The 25,309-nt window shown below is 51.9% G+C and overlaps 10 protein-coding genes across 10 annotated transcripts; 4 read left to right on the top strand and 6 right to left on the bottom strand.

The window, feature by feature from the left end:
- Nucleotides 1-54: 54 nt before the first annotated feature.
- M436DRAFT_63683 (P-loop containing nucleoside triphosphate hydrolase protein) lies at nt 55-3,495 on the top strand (the record flags this gene model as incomplete). Its single annotated transcript, XM_013572184.1, has 1 exon — nt 55-3,495. The coding sequence occupies one exon, from the start codon at nt 55-57 to the stop codon at nt 3,493-3,495; it is 3,441 nt and encodes a 1,146-aa protein (XP_013427638.1).
- Nucleotides 3,496-4,196: 701 nt separating this feature from the next.
- On the bottom strand, nt 4,197-5,500 carry M436DRAFT_46564 (uncharacterized protein; the record flags this gene model as incomplete). Its single annotated transcript, XM_013572078.1, has 5 exons — nt 4,197-4,361; nt 4,434-4,652; nt 4,704-4,884; nt 4,934-5,382; nt 5,444-5,500. The coding sequence occupies 5 exons, from the start codon at nt 5,498-5,500 to the stop codon at nt 4,197-4,199; spliced, it is 1,071 nt and encodes a 356-aa protein (XP_013427532.1).
- A 273-nt stretch (nt 5,501-5,773) lies between these two features.
- M436DRAFT_63681 (uncharacterized protein) lies at nt 5,774-8,920 on the top strand (the record flags this gene model as incomplete). Its single annotated transcript, XM_013572183.1, has 1 exon — nt 5,774-8,920. The coding sequence occupies one exon, from the start codon at nt 5,774-5,776 to the stop codon at nt 8,918-8,920; it is 3,147 nt and encodes a 1,048-aa protein (XP_013427637.1).
- Nucleotides 8,921-9,486: 566 nt separating this feature from the next.
- On the bottom strand, nt 9,487-10,380 carry M436DRAFT_46505 (uncharacterized protein; the record flags this gene model as incomplete). The annotated part of the gene is made up of 3 exons (XM_013572067.1): nt 9,487-10,005; nt 10,070-10,202; nt 10,262-10,380. The coding sequence occupies 3 exons, from the start codon at nt 10,378-10,380 to the stop codon at nt 9,487-9,489; spliced, it is 771 nt and encodes a 256-aa protein (XP_013427521.1).
- A 331-nt stretch (nt 10,381-10,711) lies between these two features.
- On the bottom strand, nt 10,712-11,998 carry M436DRAFT_72686 (uncharacterized protein; the record flags this gene model as incomplete). Its single annotated transcript, XM_013572247.1, has 3 exons — nt 10,712-11,453; nt 11,502-11,854; nt 11,906-11,998. The coding sequence occupies 3 exons, from the start codon at nt 11,996-11,998 to the stop codon at nt 10,712-10,714; spliced, it is 1,188 nt and encodes a 395-aa protein (XP_013427701.1).
- Nucleotides 11,999-12,700: 702 nt separating this feature from the next.
- Nucleotides 12,701-16,141, bottom strand: M436DRAFT_46469 (uncharacterized protein; the record flags this gene model as incomplete). Its single annotated transcript, XM_013572060.1, has 1 exon — nt 12,701-16,141. The coding sequence occupies one exon, from the start codon at nt 16,139-16,141 to the stop codon at nt 12,701-12,703; it is 3,441 nt and encodes a 1,146-aa protein (XP_013427514.1).
- Nucleotides 16,142-17,398: 1,257 nt separating this feature from the next.
- M436DRAFT_63677 (uncharacterized protein) lies at nt 17,399-18,157 on the bottom strand (the record flags this gene model as incomplete). The annotated part of the gene is made up of 1 exon (XM_013572182.1): nt 17,399-18,157. The coding sequence occupies one exon, from the start codon at nt 18,155-18,157 to the stop codon at nt 17,399-17,401; it is 759 nt and encodes a 252-aa protein (XP_013427636.1).
- Nucleotides 18,158-19,093: 936 nt separating this feature from the next.
- On the top strand, nt 19,094-20,647 carry M436DRAFT_46410 (NADH-ubiquinone oxidoreductase; the record flags this gene model as incomplete). Its single annotated transcript, XM_013572048.1, has 2 exons — nt 19,094-19,360; nt 19,418-20,647. 2 exons carry the CDS (start codon nt 19,094-19,096, stop codon nt 20,645-20,647), a joined length of 1,497 nt encoding a protein of 498 aa, XP_013427502.1.
- Nucleotides 20,648-21,311: 664 nt separating this feature from the next.
- Nucleotides 21,312-21,768, bottom strand: M436DRAFT_81750 (uncharacterized protein; the record flags this gene model as incomplete). Its single annotated transcript, XM_013572316.1, has 4 exons — nt 21,312-21,332; nt 21,403-21,497; nt 21,559-21,655; nt 21,721-21,768. The coding sequence occupies 4 exons, from the start codon at nt 21,766-21,768 to the stop codon at nt 21,312-21,314; spliced, it is 261 nt and encodes an 86-aa protein (XP_013427770.1).
- Nucleotides 21,769-22,455: 687 nt separating this feature from the next.
- M436DRAFT_46528 (uncharacterized protein) lies at nt 22,456-25,025 on the top strand (the record flags this gene model as incomplete). The annotated part of the gene is made up of 5 exons (XM_013572072.1): nt 22,456-22,847; nt 22,905-22,984; nt 23,058-23,105; nt 23,173-24,535; nt 24,608-25,025. Coding segments are annotated over 5 exons (2,301 nt in total), but the record flags the coding sequence as incomplete, so codon positions are not given.
- Between the last annotated feature and the right edge of the window lie 284 nt (nt 25,026-25,309).

Here is a 25,309-nt window from a genome sequence, read left to right as displayed (position 1 = left end):
TCTTTTTACCAGTGGCTACGTCATTGAGGTTCGCGTCAACTAACAATAACAACAATGCCCAAATTGCAAGCTGCAACAGTATCCAACAAAGTCGTACGCAAGAGGAAGAGAAAGAGCCAGGACGAACAAGAACAAGTAGAAGCCGAGCCCGCCAACACACAAGACTCTACGACAAGCACCACAACAGTTCCGACCAAGACACAAGATGGAGGCAAGAAACCGAAGCGGACGCCCAAGGCCAAGGGTGCACCACCCAGCCTGTCTAGGAAGGGGTCTTCCATGGTAGAGACGACGATACCTTGGCCCGAGGAGTTCACCAAACTAGGCCAAGTCCACCGAGCTCTGAATCTGGTTTACACCTTCTGCTGCACGCGCAAACATCTGGCCACCACCTTTGAGACCATAAGGACTACTGTCGAATCGCACATTGGCCGCGAGCTATCCATACAAGATGTCGCCAAGATCAAGGCCCTCATACCGCGTTCGATCAACTTTGCATACATCGATGAAGACCTACTGCAGGTAAATCTCATGGGCGAGCAAGAGAATTCGAAGAACAAAAGATTCGAAGGTTACATGGCCTCGGAGCCAACAGAAGACAAGCAAGAGAAAGGAAACAAAGAGGTCTTGTTATTCGAGTACATTGACGGAGATCTGAAACGTCAAGTACAGCACAACAAGACTGGTGAACCTACAAAAGCAACGCGGAAGCTCAAAGATGAGGATCTCAAGATGCCTGTATACAGCCAGAAGCAGATGATGAACTTGATCGAGAAGAGAAACAACAAGTTTACGTCTGCAGTAAACGCCTGGCTGAACGAGTGCGACGCAGAGGGCATGAACCCAGTAGAGAAACTGGACATCGAGCACAACCTGAACATACCCGCGCCCTCGGAAAGCAGAGGAAACACACCAACTCCTGAGAAGCGAAGAGCATTGCTGCCCAAATCAATCCCCGACGAACGCAAGACTATCCCTGAGATTGTATCTGAGATCAAGACCCTGGAGTGGTATACTGGTCAGATAGTGCCAGATGGTCATCGTGTTTTCGATCCCCAGCCTGCCATATATGGCGATCTGAATTTCGAGCTGTCGCAGACGCTTGTCAATGCACTCTACAATACTCGCGGTATCACTCAGTTGTACTCGCATCAAGCAGAGGCTATCAACAATTTGTACGACGGTCACAATGTCATTGTCTCGACATCAACAAGTTCGGGAAAGTCCTTGATCTATCAAATACCGGTCTTGCATGAGCTTGAAAAGAACAAGCAAGCTAGAGCCATGTATATCTTTCCCACCAAAGCCCTGGCCCAAGATCAAAGACGTAGTCTCAAAGATCTCCTGCAATATATGGAGGGACTAGAAGATTTGGTTGTGGAGACTTTCGACGGTGATACACAAATGTGCGATCGAAATTTGATTCGAGATGAAGGAAGCATCATCTTCACCAACCCAGACATGTTACACATTACCATTCTACCACAAGAAGAAGCCTGGAGAACTTTTCTGCAAAATCTACGTTTTGTGGTCGTGGACGAACTTCACGTCTACAACGGTCTTTTTGGAGCACACGTAGCTCTGATCATGCGTCGTCTGCGTAGGATCTGTGCTGCAGTGGGAAACCGCCATATCAAGTTCATCTCTTGTTCAGCTACTGTTGCAAACCCCGAAGAACACATGAAAACCATCTTTGGTGTGGAGCAAGTCAGACTTACAGATTTCGACGGTTCTCCCTCTGGTAGGAAAGAATTCCTCTGTTGGAATACACCATTCAAGGATCCAGCAGATCCGACTTCTGGTAGAGGTGACGCTTTAGCGGAAGCTGCGAAGCTATTCTGTCAGCTCATTCTGCGAGGCGTACGCGTCATTGCGTTTTGCAGGGTGCGAAAACAGTGTGAAGCATTGATCGGAGCCGTCAAGAACGAACTGGCATACTTGGATAAACAGGAGGTCATGGCAAGAGTCATGTCCTATCGTGGCGGTTACGCTCCTCAAGATCGACGAAAGATCGAAAAGGAAATGTTCGATGGGAAACTCGTTGGAATCGTGGCGACCAGTGCGCTGGAGCTTGGTATTGACATTGGCTCTCTTGATGCGGTCATGACTTGTGGTTTCCCATACACGATCGCCAACCTTCGTCAACAGAGCGGTCGAGCTGGTCGCAGGAACAAGGACTCGATGTCTGTACTTGTCGGAGACTCCTTCCCAACTGATCAGCATTACATGCAAAACCCAGACGAGATCTTCACGAAGCCAAACTGTCAGTTACAGGTTGATCTTGAGAATATGCTTGTACTTGAGGGGCACGTGCAATGTGCGGCCAATGAGATGCCGATCCAGCCCAAAGAGGACGAGGTGTACTTTGGCAAGCTCTTGACGGACATTGCAAGGGACCGGATGAGAAGAGACGATCTTGGCTTCTTCCATACCGCCGACCGCTTCCTCCCTCGACCTTCGACTTTTGTGGCGATCCGCGACACTGAGGAAGATCACTTTGCCATCGTTGACATTACTCATGGACGCAACGTCGTTCTCGAAGAGCTCGAGGCCTCACGTGCATTCTTCACCATCTACGAGGGAGGCATCTACCTACACCAAGGAAACAAATACCTGGTCAAAGAAATGTCAACAGACAGAATGATGGCCCGAGTCGAATTCGTACGCGTGGAATGGACGACCCAACAACGCGACTTCACAGACATCGACCCCATCGAAACCGAAGCCATTCGCAAAATCTCAAAGTCGCTGTCGCGAGCATACTACGGCACAATCAGAATCACCCAAGTGGTGTTTGGCTTCTTCAAAGTAGATGCAAAGCGCCGCATTCTAGATGCAGTCGAAGTCGACAATCCACCCATCACAATATTCAGCAAAGGCATGTGGCTAGATGTCCCTCGTCGTGCGCTACAAATCCTCGAGTCCAGACGCTTGAACATGGCAGGAGCCATCCACGCCGCCGAACACGCACTGCTGTCCCTCATGCCAAACTTTGTCATCAGCATGCCCGGCGACGTAAAAACCGAATGCAAAAACGCACTCAAGGAGTTCCAAGCACGCGAAAACAGCCGCAAACGTCCCGCTCGCCTCACCTTCTACGATGCCAAAGGTGGTGCAGCAGGGTCGGGTATCAGCACCAAAGCCTTTGAATTTGTAGATCGCTTGTTGGTGCAGGCTTGCGAGCGAGTGGGCGCTTGCCACTGCGATGAAGGATGTTTGGAGTGTTGTTGCTCTGAGCAATGCAAAGAGGCGAATTCGGTGATGAGTAAAGCTGGCGCGGAGGTTATTCTGAAGAGCCTGTTGAATAGGGAGATTGATGTTGATGCGTTGCCTTGGGGTCCGGAGGATGAGAGGCAGCCGGCTGGTGTGGAGACTGTGGTTTTCGCGAATGAGGTTGCGCCTGGGCGAGGTAAGAGGTTTGGGGATGTTATTATCAAGACGGAGGACGGTGAGGAGGAGGGTGTTACTGTCATCAAGGATGAACCCGAGGATTGAGAAGTTTTCGGGTCAAGTAGCTCTACATGGCTATCACGAGGTCACGCGTCCCGGCACAAATATCTCGCTTGCCCTAAATCTACTGCTGTGCTGTTGATTGGATCTGTCTCCTTGCATTGCTGATTGTCTGAGCCAGAACTTAGTCACCGAACAGGAGAAGAGCCAGATATTGAGAAAGGGTCAAGCACGCACGAACAATGGAAGCAACGGTCTCAGCTAACAAGATTGAGGTTGTGCGTGACCAATTGACAGATCCATGAGCTTCAACAGCACACTGGATGGATTAGCCTCGGTATGTGACTCTGTATGAAATTCGATAGTGATTCAAGGGCAGGGTGGCATCCCTAACCGTGGATTTCAGGAGTCCAATTGATATTCGGGCAACAGGCCAGCTCTCTGCATCTTTCTTTCTCTCTCCTTTGCCTTGGTTAGTCAGCCTCTAACTACGATAGAGCCTCTCAAACGCGGATTCATGCAAGAGAATTCCTCTGGTCTGTAACAAACATCCTGATTCTTGAGCACTGAGGTTGGAATGTTGAAGGAGGTAGACGGCTCGAACACGATAGCAGAAGGAGATCTCAATTAGTGCGACGTTGACCTCGGTGGTCTAGTACTCATTGCGGCACTCTATTCATACATTAACATTACTCATACAATCGATCGTACATCAAACTATCCTGTGGGCATCCAGTCGACAGGGATCAAATCATGTTTCCGATCTTCCATGACCTCAAATCTTCACGCCATGGATTGTCGAACTCATCAATCTCGTTTTGTCCCAGCTTGTTAGATTTCCGTTTGGCAGATTCCAGCTCGAATTTGATGGCTTGCTGGTGCAGACTGCTTCGACCTCCAAAAGTGCCTTGCTTGCTGAGGCTGCCAGCAGAGGAACCGTCTTTGGACCAGCCGTCAAAGCCTTTGCGTCTGTCGGACTGTACGCTTTCCTTACTGACTTCGCGCTGGTGGCCTCGCATGGGGCTCTTCGAACGCGCTGTTCTGTTGGATTTGTGTGTTGGAGTCAGATTGTTCGATTTGGCTTTGTCTTCGTCGCTGCCGCCGGGAGCGAGATGTTGACTGCGTTGGACGTGGTCAAGATGTGAACCCCAGCCATCACCACCAGCAAATATATCCTTGATACAGTCGTCGGCTCGTAGCTCCTATAAGCATCTTAGTCGTGATACGTGAAGGACACAAGAGTATAAAATTACCCCTGGCTGTGCGACCCATGATGCAGCTAATGTTCGCCGATACATGTCTTGTAGTTCGCCGTTCTCACGGCTCTTGTTGGATAAAGAAGGGATGTTGCTGCCCTCTTCGGCGACTTCTGCGACCTCCTGAGACATTATACCAGTGATACCACCGAAAACGGGCGCGGTGCGCAATGGAGGACTGTATTGTACTTCAGCCAGAATCCGGACAAGGATAGAATCAAGCTTACGCATAGTAGCTTCTGTCACCCTCGAGATGCTTGAGATGGAGCGAGACTTTCAGAGTACTGTTGATCTTGCTGTCCTGCATGAGGTAACGTCTCGTGACGCCTTCTTCATCTTGGTGGGCATGGTCGTTTGTGTCGACATATTCGGCCAGATTGAGCTTGATGTTTCCCAGAGTGATGCGCTCTCCTTTACCGGCACTGGAATATTCTTGTATGATCTCGAGGTGTATGTATAGCTCTTGTAACATGTGATCCTTGCCAATGACAAGGCGTACAGAGGTCTGTTTCTCATAGTCGAAGACGACCTTGTGATCCTTGATGTTGCATTTGTTTGTACGGCCGCGATGCTCGGCAGCACTTGATGAGGGTAGATGCCATTTGACGAAGCAGGTGCCGGATACCAGGGGGACGTTGTTCAAGTCAAAGATGTTGAGGTTGAAGTCGAAGCGCGGCTGTGTCGGATGTGGAATCAATAGGTGTACAGGCAGTTCAGACTAGGGATGGAGGACGTACGCGACGGGCCTTTGGGACTGCGAATGTCAGCGTTGAAGCGCTCAAGGCAGGCGCCATTGCACTCGTTCAATCTCACCAAAGGTCTGCATGTTGGAAGACAGATGGATTCGTGATTGCGAATGTCTGCGGAAGGAGCGGCAGGCACCACGACCTCATCGTATCCATCAGCATGTGAACGATGATGGCATCCGGCCCGTTGCACGGAGTTAAGATGGATTTTCGATGCCAAGATTACACTTTCGAGATCCGAGAGCCGCGATTGTAGATTGTAGATTCGACTTGAATGCAGCTGCTCAGTCGCTCCTCCTTGCTCGCACGTAGTTTGTCTTGATGTTACGCCCGTCGTCAGTTCGGGACGCGTCGACATGCCTACGATGCAACCTGCGCCTCGTCCTCGGTCAGATCCAACCACGCCGCTACCAATCCTCGGATGAGTCGCCTCAAACATCTCAAGAATCTCCTGCCTCCCCGGTCACGCCTCGCTCCGATCAGCAACAGAAGCACCAAGCACCGCGTCTTCGCATTGTCCGCCACCATTTCAACCATGGCAAGATTCGTGGTAAGAAGGGCAGCCAAAGACGTGTCGAGTCGGCAGAGGCTCTGTCCATTGCCAGCTTGGGTCAAGATTCCGAAGTCATCGTTCTACGTGACTTGCACGAGCCTCGGGTCGAAACAAAGAAACCTGACAACCCTCCATTAAACGTCGTTTTCGACGACTTCGACGATGCTGAACAGAGCCTGGCTCCCCCAACCGCTAGCGACATTGAGAACATGTCGGCGGGCAGAAGAGCAATTCGTCCCAAGGACCAAGAAGTCTTCGAGTCCATTGATGGGCTTAGGCCACCACCCAACGTTGACGTTGTCAAGGAGGTCGAATTCCGAGCCATCTTCACTGCCTTGGCCAAGGGCTATACTATAGGACAACTGAAAGGCTACCTGCTCCAGGAAATCGCACCTACGCGGCTCGCCTCATCCAAGACCAGATCTTCTCGCCGTGCTTTCGCTTCAGAAATCACCAGCAGCAGCGGTGACCTGCAAGTCCTCAAGCGAACCGCATGGCATCTCGGTACTACCCCCATCGCTAGGCGCCTGTCCGTCATATTCTCTGCTCATGCAGGCCCTAAGATGAACAACAAGGAAGATGTTATAGAGTCCATTCTGCGCCATGCCTGGATACTAAGTATCGAGGAAGAGAAGAAAGCCTTGGGCGAGATAGAGTTCCTGCTGTCGCCCATGCAATTCGGCCTGCTGCTCACAAAGAATTCGAAAACCTTGCAGCCCCTGCTCGAAAGCACAAGGTTCTACACCAATTCGCGCTTTCAGTTGCACCAAGCCGACCACGTCATTCGAATCGTGGGCCCACGCTCTGAAGCTGAGGAGATTGCTCTTGTTCTGACCCAAGCATATGCTCCTGCCAGGAGCGCTGACATTCATCTCGATACTTTTGATCTTGCCTTATCAGCAGATCGAGCAGGCTACACTTTACAGGACATGTTGAGCCCCGCGCAGCTAACCAGGATCATGCAGTTGACCAGGACCTATGTACACTATGACTCCACCGCTAAGCGTGTCCGCATTGCGAGCTTTGCTGATGTAGCTATCAATGACGCCCATCGCCTACTTGTCGCTCTCTTGGACTCTCGTACGCGGACCAAAGTCGCCATGATCTATGATTCGCACAACGCTAAAAAGTGTCGCCTCGAAAACATATCATCTAACAAGGATCTGCCTTCCTTTGCCCACGACCTCCAGCTTGGTCGTTGGGTCACCTCGTCCTCGAAAGCCAAGCAGTCCGCAACTGACCAAACTCTTCTGGGTATTCAAGACGGCCATTCAGTTGGTCGCCATGACGATAAAATGCGCGCCGAAGACGCTGGAGTAGCAATCTCGCCTCTGACCACTCGCAGTCCTATCATGAAAAGGGCCTTTGCGATCATGAAGACTTGTGTTGACTCATCAGAGAAGGCACTTGATACGAATGTGTCAATCTGGTCAGAGCGGCCGCCTATGTACGACTTCTGGAGGGCTCACGTCGGCCTTTCCTTGCATAACAATGAAGCTGAAGCTACCTACCCCAGTGCTCAGGGTCTCTACACGAATGAAGAAAAGTATGCACGCTCTCACCGGAACATCTTTACCTCCAAAGTCCCGGGCCTGGTCGGTCTCTTGGCCTCTATCCCACCCAACGATCCCAAGAAGGAAGCTCGTGTCAGGCGTACTAGGCTCATAGCTCATCTGATTCCATCTCCTTTTGAGCATGCAAAAACTTGGGCTTCGACGGCATTCCCCAAAATTCAGCTTCGCTTTTACATCGAAGGCTCTACCGAGTTACGAATGTCTGAAAAGCACGTTTTTGCTGATCTGCCCAGCGGTAAACGTATAGTTTTCCAGGATATACGTGCCGTCATTCGTACCGAGATTGTACAGCTAAATCTGCCTTCACACCCTGCTGATATACAATTCAAGCGCGAACAGCGACTCGTTAGTCGTCGTGTGAGCGATGATGTGGGCATCAAATCGTTCATTGACGCTATATTTGAAAGTATGAAGAGCGATACCGTTCTGCGTGCTCCTCCAGCTCTTCAGATACCCATTCCGCAAAACATAGTCGCTCCCATGCCGGAAAGATACCTACCACAGATGCGAGGCGCAGTACGTGGTCTCAAAGCTCAAGTCTGGTCCAAACAAGCTACGAAGAGCGGAGTAGTCCCCGTCAAGTACCTCTTTGCTGGTTTCGAATACCAGGAAGCACGAGACTTTGATCTTGGGACACTTGCACCATACCATAAGGCGGATCTCCGGTCTTATGAAGGGGGTGTAACAGGAGGCCGTCGCCTTGATCTGAGCTTGCTCGCTAAAGACGCCAAGTCCACAGAAGTTGTCGAAGACAGCAAATCTGTGCAAAGGCTTGTGGATGCATCGATCAGGTTGATCAACGCTTTGGCAGAGTCTCAAGTCGGTCAACCGAGAAGTCGTCCTCATTTGGCTCATGACACGCGACCCAGAAAATCACGCAAGACAGCCCCTGAATTAGAGGAACATCCCAAGGAGATGAAACAGAGACGCCTTGACAAGAAGAAGACGTCACAAGCAAAGGAGATCAGCAACATGGATTCATCAGAAGTGAACGAGGTGGCAGAACAAGACAAGGCTCTCGAGCTAGGCACCGATCAGGACGACGCAGAAAGAGTGACACCAATCGAAGCGAATGCTCAAGAGACAATCACGGCTGAGAAGCCAGAGACTCGACCTCGAGTCTTCGATGCCCCTGCAGAGCAGGAGCAGACGGAGCAAACGTCAAGCACAGATGCGTCCACCTCGACATCTAGTACGATCGATAACGATACGACTGAGCAGACATCTACTCAAACACCACCCGGGCCTGAGACACCAGAGGCCAAGGCAGAAGAAGCAAAGCCCGTCGAAGAAGAACCCCTGAGCGTTCGTCTTCAACGCATGATGGGTAGTGGTCGTTGAGGCCTCATCCAGAATTCTCATCTCATGAACGACCAAAAAGCATTTTGGAGGGAGGGCGCTTTGCCTATTTTCCTCGTTGTAATATTGTACATATATCTCATGTATCACTAGATTTTCTTGGACAGATGGATGAATAGACAACTCCGACATCTTCATCTACACAAGCATTGGAAGTGAGAAGTGTCATGTGTGAGGGAGTTTGAAAGTCGATATATATATATCGGATGATCAAGATCTCTGTCCTGTCTTTTCTCCTCCTTTGTCCATCTGACATGTAAAAGGGGAAAAGGGGGCTGAAGCTCGCTAAGCTACAAGAAAGGATTCAGAAAAGCATGTACAGGACGGATCCATGCGCATCCCTCCATCTCTGCCCAGCCATGTCAGGCAAGATCGAGCCATCATCCAAGAATGAGATCGGCCGAGCAAAGAGCATAGTCGAGGACCTCTCTGCCCCGTAGTCAATCGAATCATGAGGGATGAGAGAAATCAATCAATCATCTCGTCCTCAAACGCTTCTCAGTAGCAGTAGAAGGAGAAGCAACATCGTCGTCAGCAGCATCTGCATTCTAAACAGCACTGACGCGCGGCCTCTTGCGACCACCTCCAATCGTCGTCTCGGATCTCGCGGTCCTCTTCTCCTGGTTATCGAGCACCAAACTCAACACGTCGAAACCGAATTGCGGGAATTCGAGACACATGCTCCTGAACTCTGCTTCCGCCTCATGACGCAACACATGACTGCGTGTAGCCCAGAACGCCGCGACAGGCTTGCGGATGCTTTCGTCCGTAGTCTTTGTGTGGCCGTACACGTAACGTGCGTATTCGATCTCGCCGCGGGCGGTGCTCTGGGTGAGGTGGATCTTCTTGTGGGCGAGGGTTGCGAGGGCGGGGACGCCGAAGCGCTGGGCGAGTGTGTAGACGCGGGCGTGACGGAGGAGGGCGACGCCGTCGGTGTCTGGCGTGGGGATGGTGGGGTCGGTTTCGAGGAAGGAGCCGCTGAGGGAGGGGAAGTAGTCGCCTTTGTAGAGGAATTCGAGGAAGCAGGCTGTGGCGGTCAGGTCTTCGTCGGGGAGCTCGATGCGGCGCTGAGAGGGTAGAGGTCAGCGTTTGGATGTCAGAGATGTGGTGCTCAAGTGTGGTCTTTCTTACGTTCTCGTCTCCGAAGGTAGCGATTTGACCCTCGAGGACGGGGCTTTGTTCCAGCAGGCGCTGGTGAGCGTGCAGAATGGTGATATCGTCATCCTTGCCGACGGAGAGCTCAATGATAGGTGATTTGAGGCAGCTATCGCGTCGCATCAGTGATCGAAGAACGCGTCTCTATCGCAACGGGAGATTCCCGACTCTAGAAAAGTGACGCGGGCGGGGACTTCGGGCTCAATGTTCTCGAGACCGGAAGGCTCGAGATCTTCCTGCTGGTCGGCGGTGTTCTCGGGCTGGGTGCTCTCCTCCTGGCCTTCCATGTCGACGTCCTGGCTCTGGGTTGGCGCGGGAGTGTTGTTCTCGCTGGCGTCGATGACGACCTCGGGTTCGGCCATTGTAGCGATTTAGTGTGTGTGAGATGCTGAATGAGCTGTGCTTGAGACGAGTAAAACGCGAAAACACGCGTTGGAAAAGCGATTGAGATGGACGGGAGTGAAAGACGCGACCGACTCCGACTCCGACTCCAATTGCGCCGGAGCTGGACCCCTTCCGCCTCGGCAGGTCCGAGCTCGCTCGCCGACCTCGACCATCATATCGATACACGACCAACACTTTACTAGAATGGCTCATCAAACACAACGAAGGGTGTATTTACATACGATATCGTACTGGACTGTATCTCTCGCCTGTACTGGGAACTGGTCTCTCTACCCGGATCACCCACAGCAACCAATCTTCGAGAGGAACAAAAATATGAAACACCTTGTTTCCCATGAACGCAATCAACACGTACGCTGTCGCAACCACAGCATCCAAAAAGTAGTGGTTGGCCGTCGCTATGATCGTGATCAGAATCATCATCGGATAGCCAACTCCAAGCCCAACATAGAAGAATCTCCTCGCCCAAGGTTTGCGCACTTCGCCATACTCTAGCTTCTTCCGGAATACCCCTGAATGGTATACCAAAGTGCAGCCGATGCAGAAAGCATATCCAAAGTGCATACTCGGCATAGCAGCGAGACTGTTGACGTATTTGCCGCTCATCCACACTGACTGCGCATCGTCATGCCTGACTGTATCCAAGAATCCATATTCTTTTGGGAGCAGTCGCGGAGGCATGCAAGGATACAAGATGTACGTCGTGAACGCCTTGAAGTTGGTCAGATTCATAGTGCGACGTACCGTAGCGAATGTCGAATGCGACGGTGCAACGTAATAGTACCATGCGATGAAGCCAACAGTCCCGGGTATGTGTATCAAAGCGTATACTTTGTTCAAGATACTCAATACAGCTTGGTGGTTGTGCATGAACCACTGCTGTATGTCTAACTCGCGTGGGAACATGTAGTTGAAAAGTCCCTGTTGCTCGATCTTGAGCACAGCAAGGCCATTGCTTTCGGCAACTTCTCAAATGCCTCTACCAGAGAGGGTCTTCTGCGACAGGCTGGCAGTCATGCGATAGAACAAGTAGTTGATGACCCAGTAAAACATTTCCAATAAGAAGAGAAAGCGCTGCAGCACTCGGCTATGCATGTTGTTTCTGAATCTGGACGTCTTGGGTGCTTCGAAGGTGAAGCCGAGCAGTTTTCGCTTCGTGCTCGTATGGTTCGTTGCAACCATATATTCTTGTGTATCGTGCTCGCATCGCTTGTCATGACCTAGAAACTCGCCACAGAAGCATGCAGTGTCATCACTGCCCAGACCTGACTTGTATGTGCTAGGTCTCCTTCCAAAGATACGATAGTCTCTCTTCCTCGTCATGAACATGGCCCCGAAGAGAATCACAAGAACAATCTGTAACCATGCACGTTAGCTTACTATTCGTCAATCAGCACAGGTCCGTACCAATGGCTCCGCCCAGCCAGGCAATTTGAACGCTGGAGTACTATTCCATTGAGCTTCCTCAGTGGCCGTCAAGTTCTCGAGACCCAAATCCATAGCCACACACGATCGAGTTCGGGTATCAAGAGAACAGGCGGACGTAACGACAGTAGCAAATTTCGGGTTTGTGGGTCGCGTGACAAGAAATTACATGGTTGGAGCGGATCGAGTTTCGAAGACCCCTGTATGCAAGGGATTTGTTTCGTCCCAGGATGCTGGTTTCGAAATGGAGTCTCAGGTAAGATAGGGATGGTGAAGAACGCAGGGATGCAGTGAGCCAAACAGAAACCCGTCGTATGATTGACAATGGCATATGACAGGATCGTGATAATTCCTTCCGCTTTGACTAGGTACCTACAATAACGTTTCGATTGTTTGCCAACCACGTCAATTAGACTTGCGTGGACCTCAAACTGTGACATATGACAAGATCGGTTTGCAGAAATCGATTTCAACATGCCTTTTGGTAATTTACCTTCACACAATGAGTGTCAAAGCGACAAATGCTAGCACACGAGACGCAGTGCTTGTGTCATTTGCAATGTATAATGTGCAATATGCTGGCATGCTGGGGCTACTGAATCAGACTATGCCTACAAACAAGAAAAAATGCCTCTGCTCAATCAAAGAGAAATCGCTCCACACAACAACAGAACTAGGCTAATACAATCCCAAACTCCAGACAATCCACCTCTTTTTGTCCAAGAAGTGAACAAGATATGGAACAAAAACCAAAACAAAAATGCTATTCTATGCTTTTCAATGCATGATACTCTGCCTCCACCGATCAATCAAATCTCTCTGCGCAACAAGATTGGGATCGTGCATACCGCCAGCCGCTTGCATCTGAGCCACATGCGCGTAAGCCTGTTGCTGTTGTACAGGCATCATCATCTGCTGCTGTGGCATTTGCATCTGAGGATATCCAGGGAAGCCTCCTGCAAACATCATGTGGCCATATTGGGCTGTAGGTTGCAGGAAGGGAGGTGGTTGCGCAAAGCCATATCCAGGCATACCTCCAGCAGCCATGTGGGCAGGATACATAATAGGTGCTTGTTGAGGTTGCAGTGTTTGCGGGTTGAAGTACTGTGGTACTGCGCCAGTGGATCTAGAGCTGAGGAGCGGAGGTGCCGGTTGGGGAGCCAAGTGGGGTGGCATGCCGCTGGTGAGCCGGTTGTAGGAAGTTGAGCGTGCGGCGTTGCGCTCGCGAAGTTTCCTTCGTGCTTCCTCTTCTGCGCGGGCGGCGTCGGCTAGAAGGGAGCCGCCTACTTGGGTGTTGGCAGAGCGGGGACCACCAGGAGAAGATACAGGGTGGGCGGCAAGTAAATTGGCGAGGGAAGAGGAAGAGCGAAGGAGAGGAGGGCGAACTGTGCGGATTGAAGGGGGGTCGGATGCATCGCCTCGTTTGGCTTCTGCTTCGCGCTCACGTTGCAAGCGTGCTCGTCGTTGTCCCAAGGTTTCTTCTTCTGGCTCGGGTGTCTTGACTTTGGTGCCTGTTATACCACCGAATGTGCTGAGGATATCTTCGGAGAAAGCAGTAGACTTGCGTTTGTCGGCTTCTGCGACATCGCCGAGTGCCACATCGAGCATCTGCTTCTGTTTGAGACGGCGTAGACGTTGTCCTAATGGCTCGTTCGCATCTTCCTCTTCGTTTGAATCTTCTCCAGGCAATGGTACTGCTTCGGGTGGTGGTAGAGCTGCCTCACGGCGTTGCCTCTCCATCTCTTCACGGATGCGACGTGCATCGGCAGCGGGCACGCCCTTGAGGCGGAAGCGACGACTGCTTAGTGGCTCGTTATCTTCAAATTCCCGCTTTTCCATGAGACCCAGGGGGCGATCCCAGTCAGACTCGTCTTTCTTGCCTCTGTTTATCAGACCGCCCTTTGTAGGATACAGAACGCCGAGTGGGACGTCTTCATCCTCCTCGTCCTCATCAGCGCCTGGATCTTCCCATGCAAGCTTGGTGCGTCCAAGCTTTTTCTTCTTGTTCTTCTCAACCTGTTTGACAGCGTCCATCTGGAGCAACGTGCTATGCATGCCATCGGGGAAGGCATCTGCCGCAGCACGATTGCGAGACTTTTGATGAGCCTTGCGAGCCTGTAATTCGGCCAGCAGGGTAGTGGGTTGCGCAAAGAAGGGTATCTTCATGTCCTGTTCATCGTTGTAGATGCTCTCTCTGTCTCCGGTCTCTTCCTCAGCAGCCACCTCGGCATGTTCGCCCTCAGGAGATTGCTCGGCTGGCTCCTCGATCTCGAGTTTGTCAAAGTGAACACTAGCAGGTCGCGACTTTGCAAACTCAGTAGCAGTGTCACCACCATCATTCATATCCAGGTCAGTCATCAGGCTCATCTTACTGTTTCTCTTCCTCAGCTTCTTGCCCTCTGATCTACCACCAAAGTCGGTGAGAACAGTCATCATGCTGTTACGCTTAAATAGGGCCGGCTTCTCGATCGTACCAGAGCTGATAGATCTGTCATGTCCCTTCTGTTGTGCATCGTCCATGATCATATCAATTTTGGACAAAGTTGCGCTACGACGATTGGCAGGACGTTCCTGGGCATATATGTCTTGCCCATTGTTCCCAGCGAACGGATGGTCAGTAAAGACGTTGACGGGGGCATTGACAGATGCAGCTAGGATACTGTCCAGTGTAGCCACAGCAGATGCGGACTGGACCTTGACTTCAGTTGGAGGCCTCTGTCCTTCGTTGTCGAAGAAGACGGATGCTCTCAATTGCGGAGGTAGATTAGCGATGCTCATTCTGCTGGCCTGAAGATCCATCATGCTTCGTCTCTGCTGCTTTGCCTGGGGAGGAGAAAGGTTGGGCGGTGAAGCACCTTCTTCGTGCTCGTCTTCTCCAAGATCGAGAGCAGGTAGCCAGGGGGCGCTTTGTCTAGAAGCAAGAGGCATGGCGCTCAAGACCTGAGAGCGACGCTGGGCTTGCTGACTAGCCGAGGGCAATTGTGACAACCGCTTGGGTAGATTCAACATGCGAGGGACTGGAGCGGGATAGTAGACCATGTCCTCGTTTGGTGGAGGTTGTGCGTAAGACATAGGGCGGGCATATGACATAGGACGAGGTTGACGGGACATTTGCGACATGCGTTGACGCAGATTACTCGAGGCTTCCTCCTCGTTCACTGGTGAGTAATGCACGCCGTCAAAGTCCTTGAACAGCGAACGGGCATCGCGGAAAGTGTCGGTGGTTGGCGGGCGATCCGGAGGGTTCTGAATGAAGTCGTTGTATCCTTGTTGGTCGGCAGCCCGTTGATACAGGTCATGGGCTTCTTGCTGCCATTCCTCCTCTTGACTGATTTTGTGTTGGTGAGAGTACTGTTGCGGCTGGGGGACCTGTCTGTCTTCTTGCGAGTAGTGGCTTTGTTGATCATGTTGCGAGTATTGGCTCTGTTGGTCCGGCTGGGCATAGTGGCTCTGCTGGTCACGAGAGTAGATACTCTGCTCATCTTGCTCATCGTAGTTTCGTATGGCGTCATGCGAATAGTGGCTCAGCTCGTCAAGGTCGGAAAGGCGTCTACTCGACTTGTCCCACTCTTGATGTTCAGGCTCAGGGGTCTTGTCAGCATCGTTGGCATGTCGGTGTTGGTCGCCGGGCATCTCAGCATCTTCAAGGGTCGGGGCGAGCGAGTAGTGAGAGGGTTGACGGCGTGGACTCGAGTACGAGGTGGGCGAGGCAAGGGGCGAGTCGAGGGGACGACCTTCCTGAACGGGCTCAGGCATGCCAGAGGGTCGGTGGAAGCTGCTGACGCGTGAGACGGCGGGACTGGTGATGTATCCTCCGGGCGAGTAGCCACCCCAGCGAGCGTGGTTGTTGACGTCGACGATGGAGTTTGAGTAGCTGGAGGTCGAGTGGTTGCGACTGCGGGTGCTGATGACTCTGTCGATGCTCTCCTGGCGACCCTCGCGGCCTTGAGAGTGAGAGTGCGACAGTGACGGCGACTCAGAGGCAATACTGCTCGAGCGTAATGAGAGTCGGTCCTGTTCCTGTTTCATCTTGCGAATCTCATCGCCAATATCACTCCCCCCCTGACTCATCTCTTCTGCCGATTGCTCCAGACGCTCGACATTCTTGATGTAAGCCCCCTGCAGGCTCTCCAGGCCGGGGGACGGGTGTTGTAGCAAGACTTGTTCAGCCGATGCCGTGCGCATCAGCGCTCCCCGTGGCGGTGCAGCTGTAGACATGGCCGAATCGAGGCACTGTGTACCTGTAGCACTCGGCCCTATAACAACCCACTTTTACACTCCCTTCATTAGTCTCTGTCGAATACGAAGGGGAACTAGCAGTCGGTAGGTATATCGTGCGGAAGAGAGGGAAGAGTAAAGACAAGTCGGGCACAGTCGCACACAACCTTGATCGATTGCTCGCGCCCTGACACGCCGATAGGTACCTACTCGTCAAAAAAGCAGCCACCTCGAGCCTCTCCTTACTCAAAGTTACATCCGCGCCAAAGCTTGGCTGCATTATTTTTAGCTGTCACAACCTCCGAGCCGCATCTCATTCCACTCATTCCCGTCTGCGCTGATCTCCTTCATGTTTTGCTAGATGGGCATTCTTCTAGGCCTTGTGTTCTTCCACACCTCACTCCCTCGCATCTTTTGATTCTCTGTCACTCCAGCCACCATGACATCGCACGCCGTTTTAGAACAACGTTTAGAAAAGCAAGCATTCACCAAGGTTAATCCACGCGAAACTGCCATCTGCTCCTTGGCATACGCATCTTCCCATGCTCTTCCGTGAACCTTCTTATTCCCTACCCAATCGATCTGTTGCTTATCTGCTGCTGTCGTCTGTTGCCCGCATGTCTACAGGGGTCCCATGAGATAGAGTCGTGGCTCATTATTCGCGGTATCTGAAGATCAAGATAAGGATCTACTGGACGACAGCAGCAATTTATCTTAGTGTCGCTTGTCCGTGCGGTCATGAAATGTAAAGACTTCTCAAACATCTCAGTCGAATACGCAAAACCATGCATGTTCACACCGAGCCTCGTTCTTCACTGGAATGGAAGTAAGCCACGGCCTTCGGAAAGAGAGCTAAGCGACATTCTTTGAGGAATGCCGTCTGGTCCTCCTAACCCTATGTTCTACGTATCTCGGCTCTCCTCAGCACCATCACCAAAGCAACATCAGTTCTGCCGACCGCGAAATGTACTTGGAGATTGCAATCTTATCTTACCGGAAGGATTACATATCCTCCCCATATGCTGATGTCTGTGATTTCCGCGCACTCCTATGACCCTACACAGACGACATTGATGCTATGAAGAAGCAAAGTGATTCCAAGATGGTAGTCAAATCCATGGAGAGCCAATGATTTTATCACTCTCATTGGATGTTTCTTACATATCGAAATAACTGTGCATCCCCATAGCGACTTGCGTGACATGTCTTTATACATAGAGATAACGCACCAAGATGCTGCCCCATCTCTTGCAAGACCTAGAATCCAACAAAAGCGACCAATAGAGAAGTGGCCAGAAGGGCCAGAGAAACGCCACCAAGAGTGCTTCCTGCACCTGTCGCATCCTCAGCACCGGTGCAACTACCAGTGTAATTGCCGTTCTTTGCTTGCGTCGTGTTAGACGGGTTGCAAGTCAGACTCCCGGCAATCTCTCGATCAGTAACGACTGAATTGGTGAGTCCGTTCAGTCTGTCGCCATTCTCTGCATTGTCTAGTGTACAAGCCTCCACAGTCTGACCTTCCAAGTCGTTGCCCTCGCAGTCAGAAAGTATGCCTGTGGCGCATATGGTGTAGGGAGTGAAAACGACATAAGCACTTGTGCTGTTGCCAATCTTGAATGCATCCTGGATGGTAGTCACTTCGTAGGTCTGTGGCTCTTTAAAGTCCAGATCGACAACCTTGGAGATGGTCTCGTATATGGACTTTGCTGAAGCTTGGTCTGATATATTCAGGGTGCGACCATCGGTGACCCAGCCACCAGTATCAAGAGAGCAGTTTTGCGAAGATGGACAGGTAATCCCTTTGCTGATGATGAAGCTACGGCTGATGGACGTATACGTAGAGTCGGAGTAGTCGGTGGTAACATTGAAACCAGAGCAGGATTGTGCCAGAGCTTGTTGAATTGAGACCAGCACGAGGGCTGAGATGATTGATAAGGAGAACATGATGTCTATGGCTTCGGAGTCAAGTTGCAGACAAACTTCTGGAGGACAACGAATAGCGGACGCGAGGACCATTGTTATATGGCCAACACGACCCATGACCACCCAAGACCATGGAAGCTGGGCGTGTGTGACATGACGTTCAGTTGCTCGGGAACAAGAACGACGGGTAGGTAGATCGTGTCGATGCTATTCATTCGTTCGACAAACCGGTCTTGAAGCCCGTCCAGAGTCATGAGGATGCGCTTTAAAGAAAAGCTGAGCAATGCAAAGTGTATAGTGAATCCTCTGCAACCAAGCTTGGTAGATACAAGAGGCGATCTTCCTGGTTGCTAAGGGTCATGGGTTGTCCGAGTCGACGACTGCAGGACCTACGTGGAGCTTTGTATCAGTTCGTAATGAATCCACTATTCGCTCTCATCCTTCGGGCGCATGCTCGCGTAGAAAGTGGGCATGTTGTGTAGTAGAAATGTCATGTCGGCCGTAAGCACGTTTGATATATCGCGACTTCCAACCGTACGGCCACTCGAATTTCGGCATAGACTAGAACATCTGGGATTAGCATTGACTCCTGTGAGAATGCAAGAGCCAACACTGATGATCGATGGTTTGATAGAGTGAGCCTTATTGAGGAAGCCACAGCCTCTGGATGTGCCAAAGTTTGTCACTGCTGCGCTTTCCTCACGAAGAATCAGAGCGACTTGCGCACTACAGAAAGTCATGATAGTAGCGAGCAAACATGTGTCCGAAGGGAAACAAGGTTGTGTCATTCTCCAACGAATACTCTCACTGTTCTTAAGAGTAGACATGCTTCGACAGTCGCACACGGGAAGAAGGTAACCTAGGGGGATGTGATTGGACAGAGGTCAGCAATGTCTTGGCAATCGCGAAGTGCGATCGATGTCGTCTTAGACGTGTGGCCAACATCTTAGCGACCTCCTACGCCTCCCATATCAAGTCTTGTCTGCACGGTTGGCGACTGTGAGTACAATCTCTACACATATCAACAACATGTCGCGCGCCACATCAGCAATCACATCGGCGGCATCGCACCGTGTCGTGCCGTCGGCCACCGCCACCACCTCGAGACTGACCACCTCCGCCCGTGGTCTCGCTACCGTCCAGGACGCTCCCCCAGTTCAGCACAAGCGTGGTCTCCAGGATCAGGACCGCATTTTCCAGAACCTTTACGGCCACCATGGAGCCGATCTCAAGAGTGCCATGAAGTACGGTGACTGGCACAAGACCAAGGAGATTATCAACAAGGGTCACGATTGGGTACGCGTTGCTACACATTGCTAGTCGGTGGCTGTTGGGCTGACACGCTTGCTACAGATCATCTCAGAAATCAAGGCCTCCGGTCTCCGTGGACGTGGTGGTGCTGGCTTCCCCTCTGGTATGAAGTGGTCGTTCATGAACTTCAAGGACTGGGACAAGGACAACAAGCCCCGCTACCTGGTCGTCAACGCCGATGAGGGTGAGCCTGGAACCTGCAAGGATCGTGAGATTATGCGCAAGGATCCCCACAAGCTGCTCGAAGGATGTCTGGTTGCTGGTCGTGCCATGAACTGCACTGCCGCCTACATTTACATCCGTGGCGAGTTCTACCACGAGGCCACTGTTCTCCAGCGTGCCATCCAGGAGGCCTACCAAGCTGGTCTCATCGGAAAGAACGCCTGTGGCTCCGGCTACGACTTCGACATCTACATTCACCGTGGTATGGGTGCCTACGTCTGTGGTGAGGAGACCTCCCTCATCGAGTCGCTCGAGGGCAAGCCCGGAAAGCCTCGCCTGAAGCCCCCATTCCCCGCTGCCGTCGGTCTGTTCGGTTGCCCCTCGACCGTCGCCAATGTCGAGACCATTGCCGTTGCACCCACTATCATCCGCCGTGGTGGCAGCTGGTTCAACTCCTTCGGTCGTGAGCGAAACGCTGGTACTAAGCTTTTCTGTATCTCCGGTCACGTCAACAACCCTTGCACTGTCGAGGAGGAGATGTCTATTCCTCTCCGCGAGCTGATTGACAAGCACTGCGGTGGTGTCATTGGTGGCTGGGACAACCTCAAGGCTATTATCCCCGGTGGTTCCTCTACTCCCATCCTTCCCAAGAAGGTCTGCGACGACCAACTCATGGACTTCGATGCTCTCAAGGATTCTCAGTCTGGTCTCGGAACGGCTGCCGTAATTGTCATGGACCAGAGCACCGATGTCGTTCGCGCCATTGCCCGTCTCTCCAAGTTCTACCACCACGAGTCCTGCGGTCAGTGCACTCCTTGCCGCGAGGGTTCCAAGTGGACCGAGCAGATCATGCACCGCTTCGAGAAGGGCCAGGCCCGCGCTCGTGAAATCGACATGATGCAAGAGCTCACCAAGCAGGTCGAGGGCCACACAATCTGCGCTTTGGGTGAGGCCTTTGCCTGGCCTATCCAGGGTCTGATCCGTCACTTCCGTCCCGAGCTTGAGGCTCGCATCCAGGACCACGCCAAGGCACAGGGTGGTGAGGCGCTCGCTGGTGGCTGGCATCACAACTCTCACAAGGACGGTCTGCTTGTCTCTCCCGGCCAGTAGATGCTTTTATCCTTGCGAGAATGACTTGTGTGTAAATATTTCAGCTGCGCCTGCCCCTTTCCTTGTATTTTCTGTCTAACGTGAGTACCAATGTGTATCAATGGCGTTCTTTTGTTTAGCTCTAGTTCATATCACTTTTTCATTTTGGGAAGATAGAGAAATCAAGACGATCTTTCCACCCAAACATGCTGTCTCGCTGGACTACTGTGAATTCAATCGTTCCGAAATCCCTAGCCTACGCGCTTCAGGTCAGTACCTACGTGCGTGAATGGTTTTCGTCTGAACCAGGCCGAGGCGAGCTCTCGTGCGCATATGAGGTTGAATCGAATAAATCATTACGCGTATTCATCCGCTGATGAACGTCTGATATACTTGGTATGCGTTTACCGTAATGTATGATGGTGTTTTGGTCACAAGGGCGGATGATATTGGCGAAGCACGCATTTCAGCATACTAGGCGGCGTGTGATTAAAGTGTGGTGAAATTGCTATGGCAGCCAAGGGAGGGTATGTAGAGTGATATGCCCCTTGAGAAGACATGGGTGATCGAGGATGGGTGAACGGAATTGGTACTCGGAAAGAAGAGCAGTTATAGCATAATCAAGCGCCGGAGAGAATAGACAGAAGTTGCGAAGCGTACGGGTTGGTGGTACATGTATCGTGCTCTAGTGCAAGTTCTTCTCGACCTGTGTCATTGTATGTCAGTCCTTCTGTTGCTCGACTCGCTCGATGTCGTCTCTCGGAATTTCGACGTACTCTCCATCCATTGCTGTACTCGAAGCCAGCGGGGGCAATGGGTCGGTCGACCTGGCCTCTGAGCCAGCCTGTCAAGCGGCGGTCGCGGTCCATCACTTCATATCCGAGTCAGCGTTTCCGAGGCATTGAGTTGTCGCATGTGAAGCAGTTGCGCACTTTGTCTGTCCCATTGGTCGACGGAGTGTCTGGCACGCTTGCCGCCGTTCTGAATGTTTCTGATCTTTGAAAGGCCGGCGCCGGTGATACCGAAGAACTGCGCGTCGGACGTGTTAGTGATGGGCTTTGCGTACGCAGAGGCGAGGGACGGTGGTATCGTACGGCGAGACAGATGCCGTATGGCAATAGAGCTTCGAATGGGACACCCATGGCTGTGTGTTGTTGTGTGATATGGCCCTCAAACACCCTCGTCGTCGATACCTAGACTGCGGGTTGATGACCAGCTACGCCTTGGCAGTGATGAAGCCGATGTTCAAGCGCAGAGACGGCAAGTGCGGCGTGGAGCTGTGACTTCTCCACATGCTTGGTTGCAGTGGAGCACAACAAGAAGCCTGGCCGTGAGAGCGAGAGGCTTCAATAATCTCGCATCAATTCACCAATACGACGTATCACCTTACGCTTGCTGGATCCAGTGTCGCTGAATCTTCGTTCATCGAAGCAGTCGCTCGTCGCGTCCGTCGCAAAACCTCCCTGCGGCCTACATCGTCGCCGCGTCGACTTCAGCCTCCTTGTCCGAGCTCCTCCACCAAACCGCCTTGTCCTCGCTGCTCACGAATCCCGCGTAGTTACGTGTTCTTTGGACTGTTTCAGTATCTTCGTATACTGAGAACATCCATACCGACTCTCTGGACTACCATACGAGCATTTGCCGACTTGCGACCACTTTACCCACTAGGACGCCAAGATTACAGCAGCATCTCTCCTTGCGATCTCTCTATGCACTCTACACATTGCTACTAGATATAACTGGCTCTGTGGTACTGCAGCCCTCAGGGCGCTTCAACAGATACACACACATCCGGGATCTTGCGCCGTCGTCCAAAGAGCCGCATCGCCATGCGCAGCAGCAGTATCGATGCAGAGGGCGAGGAAGACGATCTGGACATGCCCGAAACCCAGTCGCCTAGCCTTCAGAATGATGCTCCCGAAGATCAGGACGACGATGAAGATGAGGAAGACGACGAGGAAGACGAAGATGCCGACGCGGACCAGGACGACGACGACAGCGAGATTGTCGGTGCTGTCAAGAGAGCTCCCACGAGGACGAGGACATTAAGAGCTAGGAAAAGTCGCGACATGGAGTCTAGCGAAGACGACGACTCTGCATCCGACGGCGAGAATGATTCCGACTCGTCTGACGAGTCGGCCGCTACTCAGGCACCTTGGGAGAAAGAAAGCGACACTGCTCAAGAACAGGACCAGGACGTTGTGACAGACTCGATATGCGTGTACGTCTCCATATGGATTGCTTGCTCGCTGATAAATTACTGATGTCGACTTGGCAGGTATTGCGGACAGGACGAAGAAAATGATCCGAGCGACGAATATGAAGAATATCTCGAATGCGGTCATTGCGGGGATCACGGTGAGTTTTTCTATCATTGCGATGGATGTCAAGCTTCGCCAGGGTCTTTTGAAAGCTGACTTGATGCCTGCAGCTCATAAGCAATGCGCCAGAAACGCTAATTCGCTTAGCTCCGATCAGGGTATGTTTACTATACTAAGTTGCATCCTTCACGATATTCTTTGGCTAACATATATCAACAATTCCAGACAAAAATCCTCGAACCTGGATGTGTCATGATTGCGTGGGAAATGGATTCGAGCTTCAACAAGATGTTGACAAGATGACCATCAACGATGGCTCTCAACGTCGATCATCTGTGCCCAAGCTAGCTCGCGATCTCTTGCCTGCTGTTCGTGGAGGTATCAAACCAAACTCACATTCAGTCTTCAACAATCTCATTCTCGATGATGACCCGATGGATGGTTCCCGCTCCCTTAGAAAACGCAGGATATCTTCCGTCGAGGCGGATGAATCAACGCAACGAGCGACGTCACGGAAGAGAAGACGATCAACGGCATCTGAAAGCCAGACTAACATTAATGTCACTCCGAGGGATGCAGTGAAGGAGCAGAACACGTCGACGCGAAGCAGTGGCTCGGCGGAAAGTGAGAAGTCTTCCAACACACGCGCAAATCGACTTCGGAAACAGCCTCAGTCGGGCACAAACGCAAGGATTGTTTCCGCAGAGACATACGACGACCAGCCCAAAAGTCTCGTTGTTGCCATTCCCATCAGCGCTGCCGCCCTCGAGAACATTGAGCGCAACGCACAGAGAAAGGCTCGAAGGCGCGAACGCGACAGAGCGCGTCGAGCACTGATGGGTGGCCGAAAAAAGAAGTCTGGCGCGCAAGGCGATGTTTCTGAAGTAGTCGAAACGACTTCCTCACACTATCCTGCTGTCGCTACAACGCTATACGACAATCCTTACTACCCCTTCCCGGACCGCGAACTGGACACTGTGCAGGGCAAACCCTTTGGTGGTATCCTCACTGATGCTGAGGCTGACACAACCAAGACATTCCCTCAACAGGCCGACCGCGATCTTTTCGAAGAGTCACGCCGGCAGGCCGACGAGGCTAGAAAGGCCGAGCAAGAAGCTAATCCAATCGAATTGCCATCCAGATCAAAACAATCTGGACTACCAACCAAGATCAAATACATTCACTTTGGCGGCTGGGAGATTGAAACACTGCATGCTGCGCCCTACCCCGAAGAATACAATCGTAATCCGATTCTGTGCATTTGCGAGTTCTGTCTCAAGTACATGAGCTCGTCTTATGTTGCGTTCAGGCACAAACTCAAATGTCCACACAAACATCCTCCAGGCGACGAAATCTACCGCGACGATATCATTGATGCCGACGGCAACAAGAAGAGCATTTCATTCTTCGAAGTCGATGGTCGACGCAGCCCTCTCTATTGTCAGAATCTGTGTCTACTGGCCAAGCTGTTCCTCGGGTCGAAGACCCTCTACTACGATGTTGAGCCTTTCCTCTTCTATGTCATGACGGAGAATGACGAATTTGGTTGCCACTTCGTCGGTTACTTTTCCAAGGAGAAGCGCGACTGGTCCCCACCTCTGGATCCTCGTGCTTCCATTGAAATCAGCGCTGACCCGATGATCAATGGTGCCCAAGCAAGGGCAGGTGCTAATTCTATCGACCCGCCTGGCAACAACGTCTCCTGTATCCTGGTCTTCCCTGTTCATCAGCGGCACGGATTCGGTCGGACACTGATCGAGTTCTCGTATCTACTGACTCGCGTTGAGGGAAGAACGGGCTCTCCGGAAAAGCCACTGTCGGACTTGGGTCTTGTTTCGTACCGCTCGTACTGGCGTGGTGTCATGTGCAGATTACTCCTCGGCTACAAGGAAGCGCCCAGAGGCTCATATGACATCTCCTTCTTGAGCATGGCTCGCGCTACAGGCATGACTATTGACGACGTCGTCTCATCACTCGAAGCTCTACGCGCCATCGTCAAGGATCCCGTCACCAACAAGTATGCTCTTCGTTGCGACTGGGCGTACATGGCGGAATATTTGGAGAAGCATGACAAGAAACGTCACATCAAGATCGATCCTGCCAAGCTCATCTGGACGCCGTATGTGATGGGCAAGCCTACAAGCTATTTCCCTGTTGGTGAAGAAGCTACTGGCCCTATCCAGACCAAGGCTCGTCGCGATGAGCCAGAGGATTTGCAGGCTGCGCAACCAGAGGAAGGCGTTCAGCAAGCTCAGGTCAATGGAAACTCGACTCCTGATCCAGACGCTGTTCAAAGTGAAACCCTCTCTCCCAAAGCGACTCGTAAGGCTCCTCCCTCGACTTTGACGCCTCAGCCTTCCAT

Source organism: Aureobasidium namibiae (assembly GCF_000721765.1).
Source record: "Aureobasidium namibiae CBS 147.97 unplaced genomic scaffold scaffold_8, whole genome shotgun sequence".
NCBI lineage: Eukaryota > Fungi > Ascomycota > Dothideomycetes > Dothideales > Saccotheciaceae > Aureobasidium > Aureobasidium namibiae.
The sequence above is the reverse complement of the archived record's forward strand: the minus strand, read 5'-3'. Positions and strand labels throughout refer to the sequence as shown.